The sequence below is a fragment of the Narcine bancroftii genome, chromosome 5, assembly GCF_036971445.1.
Source record: "Narcine bancroftii isolate sNarBan1 chromosome 5, sNarBan1.hap1, whole genome shotgun sequence".
NCBI lineage: Eukaryota > Metazoa > Chordata > Chondrichthyes > Torpediniformes > Narcinidae > Narcine > Narcine bancroftii.
Genome location: NC_091473.1, coordinates 166,748,104 through 166,764,386, shown reverse-complemented (window position 1 = coordinate 166,764,386; position 16,283 = coordinate 166,748,104). Strand labels below are relative to the sequence as shown.

At 40.2% G+C, this 16,283-nt stretch overlaps 1 protein-coding gene across 4 annotated transcripts in view; it reads right to left on the bottom strand.

Annotated features, from left to right (window-relative positions):
• The window catches only part of dnah12 (dynein, axonemal, heavy chain 12), a 230,102-nt gene that overhangs the window by 13,326 nt on the left and 200,493 nt on the right, over positions 1-16,283 (bottom strand). For 3 of the 4 annotated variants that reach the window (XM_069939623.1, XM_069939622.1, XM_069939625.1), the window contains 5 exons: positions 14,609-14,753; positions 13,328-13,478; positions 6,948-7,201; positions 4,400-4,540; positions 4,168-4,305 (listed from right to left, as the gene is read on the bottom strand). In XM_069939623.1, the coding sequence (XP_069795724.1) occupies positions 4,168-4,305; positions 4,400-4,540; positions 6,948-7,201; positions 13,328-13,478; positions 14,609-14,753 (829 nt within the window). The remainder of the gene's footprint in view (positions 1-4,167; positions 4,306-4,399; positions 4,541-6,947; positions 7,202-13,327; positions 13,479-14,608; positions 14,754-16,283) is intronic. The other variant, XM_069939624.1, reaches the window with a different exon arrangement.

The window sequence follows — 16,283 nt, the reverse complement described above, 5'->3', positions numbered from 1 at the left end:
AGTGGTTCTTATCGTCTATTTTTCCACTCACATATCTCTTACTAACCACAGAGCATCTATTCTATGGCATAGGATGTCACAGGTTGTAGAGCTCGTCGAAAGAACCAAAGACTTGTTGATCCAAACCAAGGCTTTTATTAGCAAAAGACAGGAGCTCTTCACAGGTGGCCAACCAGTCCGGAATGATCCGACCTGGCTAGGGACACAACCCTTTAAGGCCCAGACAATAGGCGTGGCTTAGCTCTCAGCCAATCGCTGTAAGCACAGTCTAGATACAGTAACTATATACATTATGTACATTGGTGATAGATCTGTACTATCACATTCACCCCTTCTTGGAGAACTGACCCTGGAAAAAAAAACGAGGGAGAGAATGAAAGGAAGGGGTAAGTCAAGGACTGTAGCACTCAGGGGGTCTGACCATCCGGCGTGACCGCCGTGGTGCTGGGATTGGGGTTGCTGGGATGGTGTCGCCAGCGGGCTCGTCGGGTGCGACTGCTCCGTCGCTCAATTCCCCAGTCGTGTTGTCGGCAGGGTGGCCCGGGTCATTGGGGTGCTGTTGGTCCTTCTGTTGCGGCACGGGGCCTGGGGAATAACGAGTTGGGGAAGGTTGGGTTGGGGGGTTTGCTGGGTCTACCGCGTGCTGAGCTAGGTCCCGCACCGAAACAGTGTCCTCCCGCCCGTCTGGGAACTCAACGTAGGCGTAATGTGGGTTCGCGTGGAGTAGTCACTCGGTCGACCAAGGGGTCATTCTTTGAGTGCCGGACGTGGCGTTGCAAAAGGACGGGGCCAGGGACGGTGAGCCATGCCGGTAGGGTGGTTCCTGATTCGGATTTCCTCAGGAAAAGGAACATCCTTTCGTGGGGGGTGGCATTTGTTGCAGAACATAGGAGGGAGCGGATGGAGTGTAAGGCACTAGTGAAGAACCTCCTGCCAGTGAGAGGTGAGGAGACCTTTAGACCAGAGAGCCAGTGTAACCGCTGGATCCACGCTTCTGAAGACCCAAGTGCGCTGGGTGGGTCACGTCTCCAGAATGGAGGACCATCGCCTTCCCAAGACCGTGTTATATGGCGAGCTCTCCACTGGCCACCGAGACAGAGGTACAAGGACTGTTTAAAGAAATCTCTTGGTGCCTGCCACATTGACCACCGCCAGTGGGCTGATATTGCCTCCAACCGTGCATCTTGGCGCCTCATAGTTCGGCGGGCAGCAACCTCCTTTGAAGAAGACCACAGAGCCCACCACATTGACAAAAGACAAAGGAGGAAAAACCCAACACCCAACCCCAACCAACCAATTTTCCCTTGCAACCGCTGCAACCATGCCTGCCTGTCCCGCATCGGACTTGTCAGTCACCAACGAGCCTGCAGAAGACGTGGACATACCCCTCCATAAATCTTCGTCCGCGAAGCCAAGCCAAAGAAGAGAAGAAGAAGGTGAGTGGAAAACTGTTGAGTTAGATAAACTTGAAACGAGATGAGATGGAAGATCATACAGCGCAGAACGTGGTGCTCAGAGAGCCCAAATACATCTGGCTGAAGGGTCTTCCCGGCACAGCGGTTTGTGTTGCAGATCCTTTGCACTTCCACTGGCAGCCGGAGACGACCGTGCCTGGGTCAGAGGTTCTCAGCTCGTTTTGGTGGATCTGAGTGGAGTGGCTGATGAGCCATGGATAAAAGTGAGCAGCCGATGGGCAGGCAGGGAGGGGGAACACAGGAAATCCAGCTGCCTGGGAAAAGTTGGAAGGGCCTCATGGTTCGAGCAGCGACCATGGAGAACAATGGCATCAACAAGAGAGTGAGAGTGGGGAGTGTGCATTTAGAATTAATTCACCCATTCTCTCCAAAATGAACAGTAAAATTGCAATACTGACCCAAAACAGTGGTAAAGCATAGATCAGCTTTAAAGAATGAAGCTGACATGATCCAAATATGATATTGACTAAAGTCCTCTTAATTGATTGGTTTATTCCACCAAATCAGATCCACATCCACACAAAATTGTCTTATGATGAGAGTGGGTATAAGCTTCAATTTAAATAGCTGAATTTTCCATTTAAAACACACAAGTATGGGAATACAACTGATTAAGTCATTCCCCCTCCCCTCACCCACCCCATTTTTTCCCAAAATTAAATTTACCACCACAACGCACTGATTTGTCCTTAAGTTTACAGAGTCTGGAAAAATTCCACTGAACCAGGCAACAAGCTGTAGCACGCATAACTCCAAGTGAGTGTGAGAGAAAATGAGTGAGCAAGAGTGAAAGAGAGAGAAACAGCAAGAAAGGGAGGGTTGGAAGGAAGTGCATGGCCTGTGAATGCCCCCCCCATCCCAGGATGCCAACTCTGGGGGACCTTACTAAAGCTCAGCCTAGGGACCCAGGTGGTAGTTAATCCGCCATTGCATTTATGAGTCTGATAGGCCAAGTAAAATTATTTACTCTTCCCAAATCTGACGATACTGCAGTAATCCCTTATTGAAGAATGCTGTGTGAATCAAGATCCATTCCCCTGAACTTTATATGGAAAAAGAAAAACTGTTTGGATTGTACATATATGTAAATTCAAATAGAATGTACATTCAAGCATGTAATTTGTGACTTTTAATTGTCATAAAAATTCTTAAATTAAAAAAATTTAGACACACAAGATGGTAACAGGCCATTCTGGCCCATGAGCCTGTGCCATCCAATTTACACCCAATTAACCTGCACCCCCAGTATGTTTTGATAAATCAGAGAGTCACCATTGGATTGGGAAATTACCTCGAGAATGTATTCATTTTCTCTTTTCTAAATACCAATCTATGGTATGTAATGGATTATAAATATTTGGGATTTTGGTAAGATTAGTGGGTTACATACATACACACATTTTAAAACAGATCTTATTTGAAAGACTGAAGAATTCATATTAGTAACATTGCAGGATCTCTGGAGAATGTGATGCACATTTCACAAGTAGGTGATAATTGAACTGACGTCTTGAAATGAAAGACCATTGTTTTGGAGGAGACAAACTGGCTACAAGTACCTTTCTGCAAAGCGCTCACAGAAAGGTCACTCCTGGGTTTTGTTTATCTAAGACAACATCTTGACCAAGGAGAAGAACTCCTGTTGTTTGCTGAAGAAGGTGGAGGTTTTGCAAATGAGTGAGTCACATGGGCTTTCTGGCAGTTGGAGAGAGAGATAGAGACAAGTTAACAAGCTCTCTCAGCTTGTGTGTGTGACACTAAAGGAGCTGAACAGTCACAGCTGAAACAAGCCAGGAAGAGCTGTTTGAAACGGATGAAAAGTTCCAGAGCAGTGGATGGCTGGAAGTGCTATCTGATGTTTCTCTTGGAATAAGTGGAACAGAAAGGAACTCTGTAGTGGCCTGGAAGAAAGAGGTTACTATCTGGAATCCCTGATGGGATAAGTTTAATCATCGAGACATTGAGGTGACTAATGGTGGTACCTCAGTTGTGAAAATCCTGGAACAACAAATCTCTCTCTGCAAACCCTACAAGAACCTACCTTTCGAGCACCAAAGCCTGGTGAACTTTATACATGTTAAATTCTGTGCACAGTATAAGAATTGCCTGCATCCAGAGAACTTGGAAGAAGGAGAAGTGAGATTGGACTGTGAACCAAAGAATTTTTCTTAAATTTATACACACATTACATACACGTGCGTTTAGAATTAAAAGGGGATTAATTTGGGTTAGTTAAGTATAGAGATAAGTTAAAGTTTGATTCTGTTTTCATGTTTAAAGTTGATTAAAAATAACTTTTGTTTTAAAAACCACTTGTCTTGGTGAATGTCTATTGCTGCTAGGTTTTGGGGTCCTTTGAGCTCATAACAGGTACAGTTAATATATCAAATAGCTTCATATTTTCAGAATGTGCAATATTAGTACTAATATACAGTATTACTCAGATTGTGATTCACCTGGATAAAAGTATGAAACAAAAAAACCTCTGCAATATTTACATAACATATTCTAGACACATCTTTCAGAAGCTATTTTTTTCATGCATTGATATTACTATTATTTAGGTTTTTTTGGTAAATATGTTCAAAATAAAGTTGGTAAGCCAACAATATCTGAACAAAACATGATAAGATGGTCATCAACCTCATGCTGAATTATTTGCTGCATCCATATGCTGACATATTTTTTTAACCTGTAATTGTCTAACACTAATCCGCAGGTCAGACTCGTTGAATCCATAAGGAATATTCCAACCAAGAGGTCCAAACTTCCTCCTCTCCTGTACAATTGCATGGAAAAAGCAAAGTCCATAAAGAAGTTTCTCCCAGGCCTAAGAAAAAGATGCAAAAATATTTTAAATAAAACATTAAAATAAAAAAGTGAAAATTTGACTAGTATTTGTGCAGAACTAGATCTGAACTGACCAGTTCCTTTCCAACACAATTGTTGAAAAAAGCAGGGTCAGAGATAGGGTCAGTGAGGTAGGATTGGAGCAGGTTCAATCGGAGACCAGTGGGAGGTTCATTGGTCATTTTCACACCATTCTGCAATATGGTCACAGGAAACTGCAACAAAATAAAATGTGCAGAAAAGAATAAAATTCAGCATCACTCTTGTTAACACAGTGAAATCCTCAGTTCATACATGACTTTATTCATATTAATGTTCAGTTATATAAATTAGAAGCATATGACTACATACTCATATATCCAAATATATTATCAAAATTTATAAAAGATTCAGTTATTATACCAATTAAAAGAACTTTTATGTGAAATTACCATTTATTATATTTACTACTATGTGTGGCTAAGTTATTCTTTCATTTTAAAATATTTTCATCGATTTTAATAAAGGTTTTATACAAACAAAAAAGATACAATTCAATAAGATGATATGGGCGGTTACATCAACTAAATAAGATATTGTGGCAAACCACATCACTCCATTGTCGAACTGGCATTCATAGTTGTGGGCGGGAGTTCCCGGTGGCTGGGTGGGTGGGTGGGGGGGTACAAAAACTCTGGGAGGCACATGACTTCAGAGGTCGGGTTTTTGTGATAGCGCATCAACTGTATTTAGTTAAACTCCTGCAAAGGTTCCAATAAACATTTCTGTTGACGACTCCTGTTGTCCTTTGTTCACTGCACCACACACTACAATATTCTGTACATCACTAACATGCTTAAATTGTAAGTCATATCCATTATTCTAAATAGTATAAACTTTTTTAGAAAACAAATTCTAATAATAGAAAAAAAGGAGGAAAGAAGAAAATAGTAGGGGAGAAAAATTCAAACCCCTTACCTAACCATGTTGCCAGATGTGATATGACTGACATTAAAAGAAAAACAAAGGTTAAAAAAAAAATCAGGAACGTGGAAATGATTCAAGTCAGTCAATTTAATTACATTGGATTAAAAGTAAGAGTTTGAATCATAAATGATCCCAATAACTTCTGGAATCTTATATCTGAATTATTAATTAAATAATGAATCTTTTCGATAATCAACCACTGATCGTGAGTGGGGGGGGTGGGGGGCAGCATCCTTCCATTTCAGTAAACTCGCACGCCCCTCCAAAAGAGAGGCAAAAGAAGTGGTGTGACTCTGAACCAGAGATAACGAAGAATCATTCCCTCCCGTTGCGCCAAAGAGGACTACCAAGGATTATGGCTAAACTATTCATAAAATGCAGTCAGTTTACTAGCTCATTGACTTGGTCCCATAGCCCGTGGAAAAATAGGTTAAATCAGATTACTTTGAACTCTGCTTTCAACTGGAAGTGCCTGGTCACTTTTATGATTGTAAAAATTTCATCCAGAAATTATTGCAGCACAGAAATAAGCCCTCTGGTCCATTGTACTGATGTTGACGATCAAGCACTCATCTGTAATAATCTCATTTACCAGACCTTGATTTGTAGCCTTCTATACAGATTAAATATTGTGAGAGTGCTTGACCCCACTACTACACAGGCACTGAATTCCAGATTTCAATACATTCTGGATAAAAAAAATATTCTTCAGATCTCTTATAAACCTTTAACATATGGCGCCCTGTTTTCAGGTATTTCGGCTATGGGGAAAAATTTCCTCCTATCTATGCCCCTCAGTATTGTATACTTTAATCAGGTATCTCTTCAGCCTCCCCCTCTCAAAGCTATCTGGTCTGCACAAAATGAAAATTGGATTGTATAATATCTAACAATTAGAAACCATGCAATTTATTTTCTTGGCCAAGTCGACAGTCAAATTACTGATAAAACACTGATATCTCAGAGACTAATCTCTTTTAGATCTTATTACCCTGCAGTTTGAAGCAAATACTGAGGATTTGTGTTAAATTAGCTCATCGTAGTTTTTGAAAGATTATTGACTTTGCTGAAGAACATGTGAGGCTACAGATGCTGGAATCTGGACTAAAAATCTTCTGGATGAGCAGCATCAGTGAGAGAAGAAAATTCCAGATGAATGGTTCTTACCCAAAACATTGACCATTCTTTTTTCTCCCACTGATGCCCCTCTATTGACTTAGTTGACTTTGCTCAGATGGTGTGGTGATACGACCACCAGCCCACTGCAGGGGGTGACCTCTGTACCTGCAGGAAGACCACCTAAGGGGGCTGACTCCACCTGGCCGGCTGTCAATCAGCTGACCTGAATATAAACCTGAGCCGGCCCCTCCTCGCCAGTCACTCGTGGAGCTACCAGGACAGAAGTGATGTAGAGACTTTTAAGTGATTAAAGCCTGTTGTAGTCTTTGCTGAGTTCTTCTGTTTGCTTGCTGCACCACAGTGCACCACATTTGGTTAAACAGCTGATCATCCAGCTACAAGATGAATTGAAAGAACTGGATATTCATAAAGTCAGATTTTTTGAAACACCATATTCACCCTTGCAGAATTACTTTAGTAGCTGATTAAATGTTAATTCATAAATAATTCACTACTTGGTGGCATTTTCGTCAATACCTTTGGAGATGGATAGCTGGTGAGCCAGAGGCGGAAGTCTGGATGGCAGGTTTCACTGCTGAATTCCTCACAAATCTTTTCCAGTGTTGGCATCCAGGACACAGCTAGATGGCAATTTTGCAGGCACACCCAAGAGCCTTCAAGCATACCTTGCTTGATCATCTTCGCAGCAATTGGGCCTTGTCCCTGGCCAAGTGAGATGGATTGAAACCGAACTGCATCCATGTTCTTATCATTTGTTAACTTTAGTAAACCTAGACAGAAATAAATTAATATAGTAGTTTTATTGGGAAATGAGGAAACATTTCTCCTTACTTTATTAATAAATTTTGAACATATTCAAACATCTCTTTCTATGTATCACATTTTAGGCATCGCCTCCTGTTTTCTGATCTCCTCACTCCATTATCAGAAAACCTCATCTGCAGGCCCTTGAAGCCCTGAATTATGATACACTCAATGTAGCACAAGTTCAAGTTCCAGTTTATTATCATTCGACTGTAGAAGTACATCTGAACAAAACAGCATTCTTCGGTCCTCGGTGCAAAAACATGCAAACACACATATAGACAAACGATTCACATGCAGTACATGTATTCAAATATAGAAATAAATAAATATTGTTAAATAAAAAGTAGAGACTCTGAGGGTTTGTATCAGCAGGTCATTAGTCATTCAGCTGTCTCACTGCCTGTGGGAAGAAGCTATTTCTCAGCCTGGTGGTTCTGGCTCTGATACTTCGGTATCTTTTCCCCGATGGGAGTAGCTGGAAGGGTGGTAGGGTTCCTTAATGATTTTGCGAGCCCTCATTAGAGAGAATGATCCTAGTATATCACGTCGATGGGGAAGGGGGGGAGGGAGACCCCAGTTATCCGCTCTGCCACTTTAATGGTCCTGTGGATTGACTTTTGATACAATGATCTACAGCAACTGTACCACACTGATGTAGCCAAGCACGACGTTCTCAATAGAGCTTCTGTAGAAAGTTGACAGGGTGGCAGCCGGTAGTCTTGCCTACCTCAGTCTTCTCAGGAAGTGCAGTCGCTGTTGTGCCTTCCTTACAAGTGAGATGCTATGTGATCAGGATAGGTCCAGAGACGTATCAACAGTATGGCAGCCATGGCACATGCTCTTGGCGCCACTTGAAGTCCAACAAAGAATCTCCATCTGAGGTGTGCAGTGCTGCCGGAGCTCACCAGAGCTCTGCTCTGGCATCTCATCAGGCCGCTCCAATACCTCACAGCAGCGGCCCAATGTGAAATCAATGGCTGTCTTCATTACCCCTAAAGCCCCACGCAGCCGAAACTGCTCTGCATTTCCCTGGCGCTAGCAGGGTTCCAGCTGCATGGGGGATTACGGGTAATAAAGACAGCTATTGATCCCACATTGAGCCGCTGCCGCGAGGTGCTGGGGAAGCACTGAGCGGCCCGATGTGATGCCGTAGTGGCCCGGTGAGGTGCCGTAGTCACTTTGGCAGTGCTGCACCCCTGGCTGGGATAAATACATGCACACATCCACACAACAAATGTGAAAGAAGATGCAAACTGGTTCGTAAGCACAGGATGCTTTTTGTGTTTCAACAGATCAGTAAAAGGTCAAACCTACTGATAATATTTAAAAATGAGCGTTCTAATAAATGACAACACAACGTTTGAAGTTTACAACGGGCAGCACAGTTGGTGTAGCAGTTAGCGCCAGCTATTGGGACCAGGGGTTCAAATCCCAAGTTGTCCGTAAGGAATTGGTACGATAAATTCAATTAAATACACACGGAGTAGTGGCAAGGATTTTAGTGCATACTTCACCAAATAAAGCGTGTTTATTCATATAATAATGTTCAAAGTCCAATAACCTGGGCTGGGAAGGGGTGTCAACTGTGAATTGGGCTTCTAACAACCGAGAAAAGAACCGGTCCTCGCAGGAAATCACTGATCTTCTTAATTAGTACAGGACTCATGATAGGAAATATTTTAAAAACAAATTGGGGTGAACAACACCAGCGGGCATCTGAGTGGGGGGAAAATATAAGATGACAGCTTTTTTTGTATTGTTGATCGGACTGCAAGCAGCAAGGCAGAGGCTTGGACATATAGAAATCCCCATGAATGCCCTACAGGTGGTCCAGCTCACATAATCCCCCAATTTAAGGTGTCCTCCTTAGCAAGACAATTACATTAGAAAGCCCTCTCTTTTTTTGCTCCTTATTGAAGAGATAGACAAATATTATAAGCTACAAACTGTAAAAAAAATCCATGGCAATTGCCTGCACTATAGAGGCAAACAGATAAATGGAATGACAGCATTGTTCAGGGAAGTGTTCGCTCCTCATAAAAGGACCATTTATTCCTTTCAACCGATTTGGCTGACATAAAAAGAAACCACGCCCAATACATGGGGCCACTCTTCAAAACTAGCCCAATTGTGTGTGGAAATCTCCCAATTGGCAACATTATTTTTGATTTTTAAACAGGGGGTGCAATTTCAGTGCTTGCCATAGGCGCTATTTTACCTAGATACGTCACTACTTAAACGGGCTCCGAGGAACTTAGTGCTTTCTACTCTCCCCAATACCAATCTATTAATGTGTAGTGGAGGGTGGTTGCCCCTGGCCATCCTGGAGTCCACAATCATCACCTTCGTCTTGTCCATGTTAAGAATCGGGTTGATTTTTTTCTCGCATCACTTCACGAGATTTTCCCCCTCTTCTCTGCAGTGCAACTTGTTGCTGATGAGGCCAACGACTGTCATGCCATCTTCAAGCTTGATGATTCTACTGGAGGTGGATCTGGCATTGTAGTCATGGGTCAGTAGTGTGAACAGGAATGGGCTGAGCACACAGCCCTCAGGTGTACCTGTGCTCAACGTTATGCAGCTGAACCAGCTAAGAGCCAACCAGCAGCTTAAAACACCATGTGTATTTTAAAAACTCTTCACAGCTGTACTGCCATTTTTTAAGTTTGTGTTTGCTAATCTGTGTGTGCATGAGCAGGTCTGCTACTCTTGTTCCTCTCTTGGGCTGTTTAGGTGCTATGAAACTTACATGACTAGGGAAGTATTTTATGTATAGGCATATGGATTGAGATACGAAACTAATTTCCTCATATCCTTCAAAACTTCACCTTTCATCATGTTATGTTACTTGCAGTATCTATACACTTTTGTATTGGTTCAAGGATATACTGACCACTAAAACGTGCTTTATTGAAGGCTGTTAACATGTGCCTAAGGGCATATTTCTTCTAAAGTATATCAGTTTACAAGTTCCATCTGTCATTTTGTCTATCCATTTTATCAATATTCTGCATTTGGAACTATTCTCCCTTTTATTTAATACCTTTCAGGTATTTTCTCAGAGGAGAAAAATTAGACAAACTAAATCACTAAAGACTCAGTTCCAGGTTCACAAGTCATGTAAAAGGATTGTAGAACTTGCTTCACTTTTAATATTATAAGTAAAATCATTCCTTAATGAATATACATAAATTAACTATTTAATCTTAGAATTATGGAATGAGAGATTTGAAAACAAGCATGAATTTGAACTCAAGGGAAAACACTAAACTTTTACAATGAAGTGGATCATTCAGACACCATAAAAGTTCACGTCAAGATGTAGCTGATTCAACATGATTAGCAATTTTCTGTGACATTACATACTCAACTGCAATGCAAACTAGCATTTGTATGCATTTATAATTAGAGCTTTGGGACATGATTCATAAAATTACCAATTCAAAGGAGCAAACAGAAAATGGATGTGAAACACGAAAGTCTGCAGACACCATGATTGAAGTAAAAACACAATGCTGGAGAATCTCAACAGGTCGCACGGTGTGCTTTACATAAAGATACAAAACCAACATTTTGGGTTTGAACCCTCCATCAAGGTATGAGTATGATGTAGACAGGTGCCCAAACAAAACAGTAAATGGTTATCTAGGTTCCTGTAAAACAAATGGAAGCATTGTGTGCCCAGTGGTTGGACATCAACTTAATTAATTTCCATACTCATATTCTTTGGTAGTTCATCTTTCAATGTACCGTAATATGATAATTATGGCAACTGAATGCTTTTTTTTGTGTTTCTCTTCATTCAGGCAAATCATAGAGGCACGGAGATGTACAGCAAGAAATGGGTTTTCACTGGTGAACAGAACATTAACAGCAGTGGCCAATAGAACAAGGTATGAAAAATCATTTATCATGTGGTTCACACACAGTTCTTAAAAGTCATATAATTTCCTTTGAAATGCAAACCAATAATCTACATACCTCAAACTATACCAGAAATTAACTATTTACATATGTGAAATTATCTAATTCATTCATTCACACAATGAAGTTTATAATACACTTATTCCAATCTCAACTCGAGAACTCTAACCATGAAGATAACAGTTCTTCAAGTATGCATCCAAGTACTTTTTAAATGTATTGAAGGCTTCTGTGGCTATACTTTTTCATGCAGTAAGTTCCAGACCATGACTAGTTTCACAGTAAAAAATTATTTCCTCATCTAAAGACCTGGACCCACTGCAATTTGCCTACTGCACCACCACTCTACAGCACATGCAATCTCACTGGCTCTCCATTCGGCCCTGGATCACCAAGACAACAGCAACACATTTATCAGCCTGCTCTTCATTGACTATAGTTCAACTTTCAACACCATCATCCCCTCAGTACTGGCTAACAAGCTCCAAAACCTGGGCCTCTGCACCTCCCTCTGCAACTGGATCCTTGACTTTCTCATCGGAAGACCAGTCAGTACAAATCAGTAACAACATCTTCCCCTCATTGACAAGGTGCACCTCAAGTACATGTGCTTAGACCACTGCTCTACTCTCTCTACACCCATAACTGCGTGGCTAGGCACAACTCAAATGCCATCTTCAAATTTGCCGATGACACCATGGATATCGGCAGAATTACAGACGGCAATGAGGAAATGTACAGGAGGGAGAAAGATCAGCTAGTTGAGTGGTGCCACCACAGCAACCTTGCACTCAATGTTCTCAAAACGAAGGAACTGATTGTGGACTTCAGGAAGAGGAGACAAGTAGAACACAAACCAGTCCTCATCGAGGGGTCAGCAGTGGAAAGGGTTGGGAGCTTCAAATTCCTGGGTGTCAACATCTCTGAAGATCTATCCTGGGGCCTTCACGTCGATGCAATGATAAAGAAGGCTCACCAGCAGCTATATTTCATGAGGAGTTTGAGCAGATTTTGTATGTCACCAAAGACTTTTGCAAATTTCTACAGGTGCACTGACTGGTTGCGTCACTGTCTATTCTGGAGATGCCAATGCACAGGACAGGAACAGACTATAGAGAGTTGTGAACTCAGCCAGTATCATCATGGGCATCAGTCTTCACTCCACTGAGACATCTACAAGAGGCAATGTCTCAAGGAAGTGCCTCTATCATCAAGAACCCTAATCACCCAGGCCATGCCCTCTTCTCACTGCTACCATCAGAAAGGATGGTACAAACAGTACAAAAACAGCTTTTTACCCTTCACCATTGGATTTCTGAATGGACAATGAATCACAGACACTGCCTCACATTTTCTCTTCTTTTGGACTTAACGCTCCCGCAAAACAATGAATTTCATGACAATAAATTCACATTCTAGCAATCTTAAATCTATGTGCCATGGTTTCTGACCTCCTAGCTATGTACATTCTGCCTAGTTACTCTCAAAGCCCCTCACAATTCTAACCATCTCAATTAAGTCCAATCTTAGCCTCCTCTTTTCCAAAGAACACCAGAGAACCATAGCTTATCCTCATAGAATCTTCCTTCTAACATCCTTGTAAATCTCCTCTGCGTCCCCTCTAGTGTAATCATATCTTTCATGCAATGTGGTGACTAGAACTGTTTGCAATGCACAATATTGATCTCCGTCCTCTCCCAACACCTCGTGATGTCAATTACATTCAAGAATATTTCCACTGATTCCACATAAAGAGCAAATGGCTGAGACATTTTCTTTTTTTTCTCAAGCTTGCCAACACTTCAGTTACAACTGCTGATGACCAACACGAATGCTTTACCTGGAAAACCACATTCTCCATTTCCTCACATCCTGATTACTTCCCTGAGAGCCCCTCGTGCAACATTACCCAAAAGCATGATGTCATGCCTATATACTTTTTGATATTCCTCTACACTTAGCAAGTAACTAAGATAGTTACAATGTGTCAAAAAGCACACCACATGATGCACAATTTTATTTAAATTATTAATAAAATTTATATAGAATTAATAAAATTCTGCTGTTGAATTCTCACTCATATATATTACTATACTGCTTGCTAAAAGCTGAGCAAATGCAGAAGCATTATAAATCTCTGATCTGAGGGACTAGGGACTACTCACTTGCCATCGGATCAGCTCCTGGAGAAAGTATAAATAAAAGTGGAATAGTTGCATTGGAATCTCCAAAACTCTTAGCTAAATCAAATGGAGGCGTTTCTACAAAACGCCTCCCCAGTTTCTCAGTAACGAAATTTATCACAGCTGGTATGATCTGAAAGACAGAACTTGACATTTTTAGAAAGATTATCAAAAGAATCTATTTATAGTTACTAAATGTTGAATTTGTTTTTTCAACAAAAGTAACTTTCTCAGCAGATATTTTTACGACATAAAAAAGATAAAAATTTCACCAAGTTAAGCTTAGCTTCAAACCCTTTTTAAAAGATGCAAATTAATTTCAATTTTGCATTCAGTAGTTTTGCATTCAGTAGTTTGTACAATATTAATTTAAAATACATGTTTGCTATAAGTAACTGCATTTCAATTCAAAAATAAAAAAATAGATTTGCAAAAGAATATGGAATACTGTTCCACTTGACATGATTTGATCATAGAAAAAGAAAAACATAGCCCTTGAAATACTGAGGAAGGCACATTAAACTGGCAAAATGTTGTGGGTCAATTGCTGTTTTGTTTATTTGTTTACCTCAACGATATTCTAAGATTCACAAGATCTTGCATGGTTATACAAAACCAATGTAGTTGATAAAGGAACAGCATGGTAGGTCATGGGTTAGTTGGAGTCTGAATGGCATTCATGCAGATATCAGGAATAAATGGAAAGAGATCTACCAACAAAATGTTTTGGGTGAGGGAATAGGAATGAACTTAGTTGTGACTGTGTATATAATGATGATGGGTCACAGATAGGTTGTTAGTGAATGTCTTCAAGACATCTCAGAATGGGAAATAATTGCTGATCAATTAATATTGCCAGTTCTGAAAGAATTAAGAAGGTGAATATTAAAGATTTCATGCCGTTAAACAATGGCGGGTCTATTGTCCAGTCGTAATTTGGTATTTCCAATGTGAGAGTCTTATTGCAAAGTAAAAATCAGAAATACTTTTTTTTCCAGAGAATATTTTTCTACCAATTTACTTGACTTTGTCCAAGTAATTTCAAATTCAGTCCACTTCCATTTTTCTTGAGAACAAGGAACTGAAAATCTTCCTTTATTGTTGGAAAATATTTGGAAAACAAATAAAACTGCAAATGCTCGAATCAGAAACATGAACAGAAAATGTTGGAAGAACTCAGCCGTTCAAATGGCATCTGTGAAAAGAGAAACCATTCAACATTCTGATTCAGGTGCATTGATTTGTTTGGTGTTTGCTTTTTACCTTGTCAGGCCTGAGCATTCTCAGAACAATCATCTTCTGAAGTTCATTGATTTTTTTATCCCATGGATTTGGTAAAGGCTCATTGTGCGGTTCTTTACTTTCATAAATTTTGCGCCATTCTCCAATAAACTTAGAGAAATGGGCCCTGTTTGGAAAATGTGTAAACTGATACTTATTTTTACAGTTTGTAAATAAAAGAACATGTGTAGTAACTGTAAATTCTACTTACAAGAAAATAAATGTTCACATCTCATAAAATTAATAGTTTATTGGCTTTTATTGTACTCACTACAAAAATATGAAACAAAAGCCAACTCCAATGAAACACCTAAGCTATAGGTTCTCCTCATTAGTAGGATTTCACTTTTAACTCATTGTCACAAGCAGCACTCATTTTTAATGCAGGCTCTCCACTTTATATAATGGATTTGATGACTGCAACATGCTTCGAGCCATTTAAAAGCTATTTAAATATTTCTGGTGCCAAACAGTTGGAAATGGAAGAAGTAGCTATAACTACAGAGCACTCTATAATGTTTGATGATGTAACTGCTGATGGCAGAAGCAAAATAAATTCTGAGGTGTGTAGAAACATCTTATCTACTCAGGTTCGATCAAACACCTCACTGGACGGTGCTTCATCCTACAGCAAGACAATGATCCCAAACATCTGCTAAAGCAACAAAGGAGTTTTTAAAAAGCTAAAAACTGGAAAATTCTTCATGGCCAAGTCAATCGCCTGATCTAAATCTAATTGAGCATCCCTTCCATATGCTGAAGAGAAAATATAAGGGGACAAGCCCCTGAAACAAGCAGACGCTGAAGATGGCTGCAGTAGAGGCCTGGCAGAACATCACCAGAGAAGATACTCAACACCTGGTGATGTCTATGTATCACAGACTTCAAACAGTCTTTGCATGCAAGGGATATGCAACAAAGTTGTAAACATGACCACTTTAATATACATACTATTGCTCTGTCCCAATACTATAGTGTCCTGAAATGAGGGGACCATGCATAAAAAATAATTTCTACTTGGTCAAACCAAAATGTGTACAAATAACCGATAAAATCTGGAATGTGCACTTTAATCACATGTGAATTGTTTACAAGTGTGGAGCACAGTCAAAAAGGAAATAAATGTGTCTTTGTCCCAAACGTTATGGAGGGCACTGTATATCCTGTTTTTGTGAGTTAAGGCAATGTTACTGTGGCTGCAAGAAAAGATCAGAAAGGCACGAAAACTGGAAAAAGGATGATGTTGTGGAAAATCAATTACTTCACTCCAGCAGTCTTAGTTTAAGCATATGACAAGTGGGACAAACATTATATCAAGTTGAAGCGGAACCCCAATCAAGTTGGAGATTTAAGTATCTGCAATGAATGAGAATTTCCAAAATCTTTTTCTTGTACCTGAACAATAAACATCAGCAGGTCAATTAACACGAGATACTGCAGCAAACAGAAAGTCATTCAAAATATTTTCAACTGCTTTGGCAGAATGGTGCTGCACAGGACAAGTACTACATAATGAATCTTTGAAAACACACTGAAATGAATTAAAAAGTGTATCTATATATGTGCAGAAATTCATATTCTAGCTTATGACTTATTATGCATTATTATTGCTTAAAGAATTCAAATAATGCAATATTTTTTGTCAGAACCAATAATC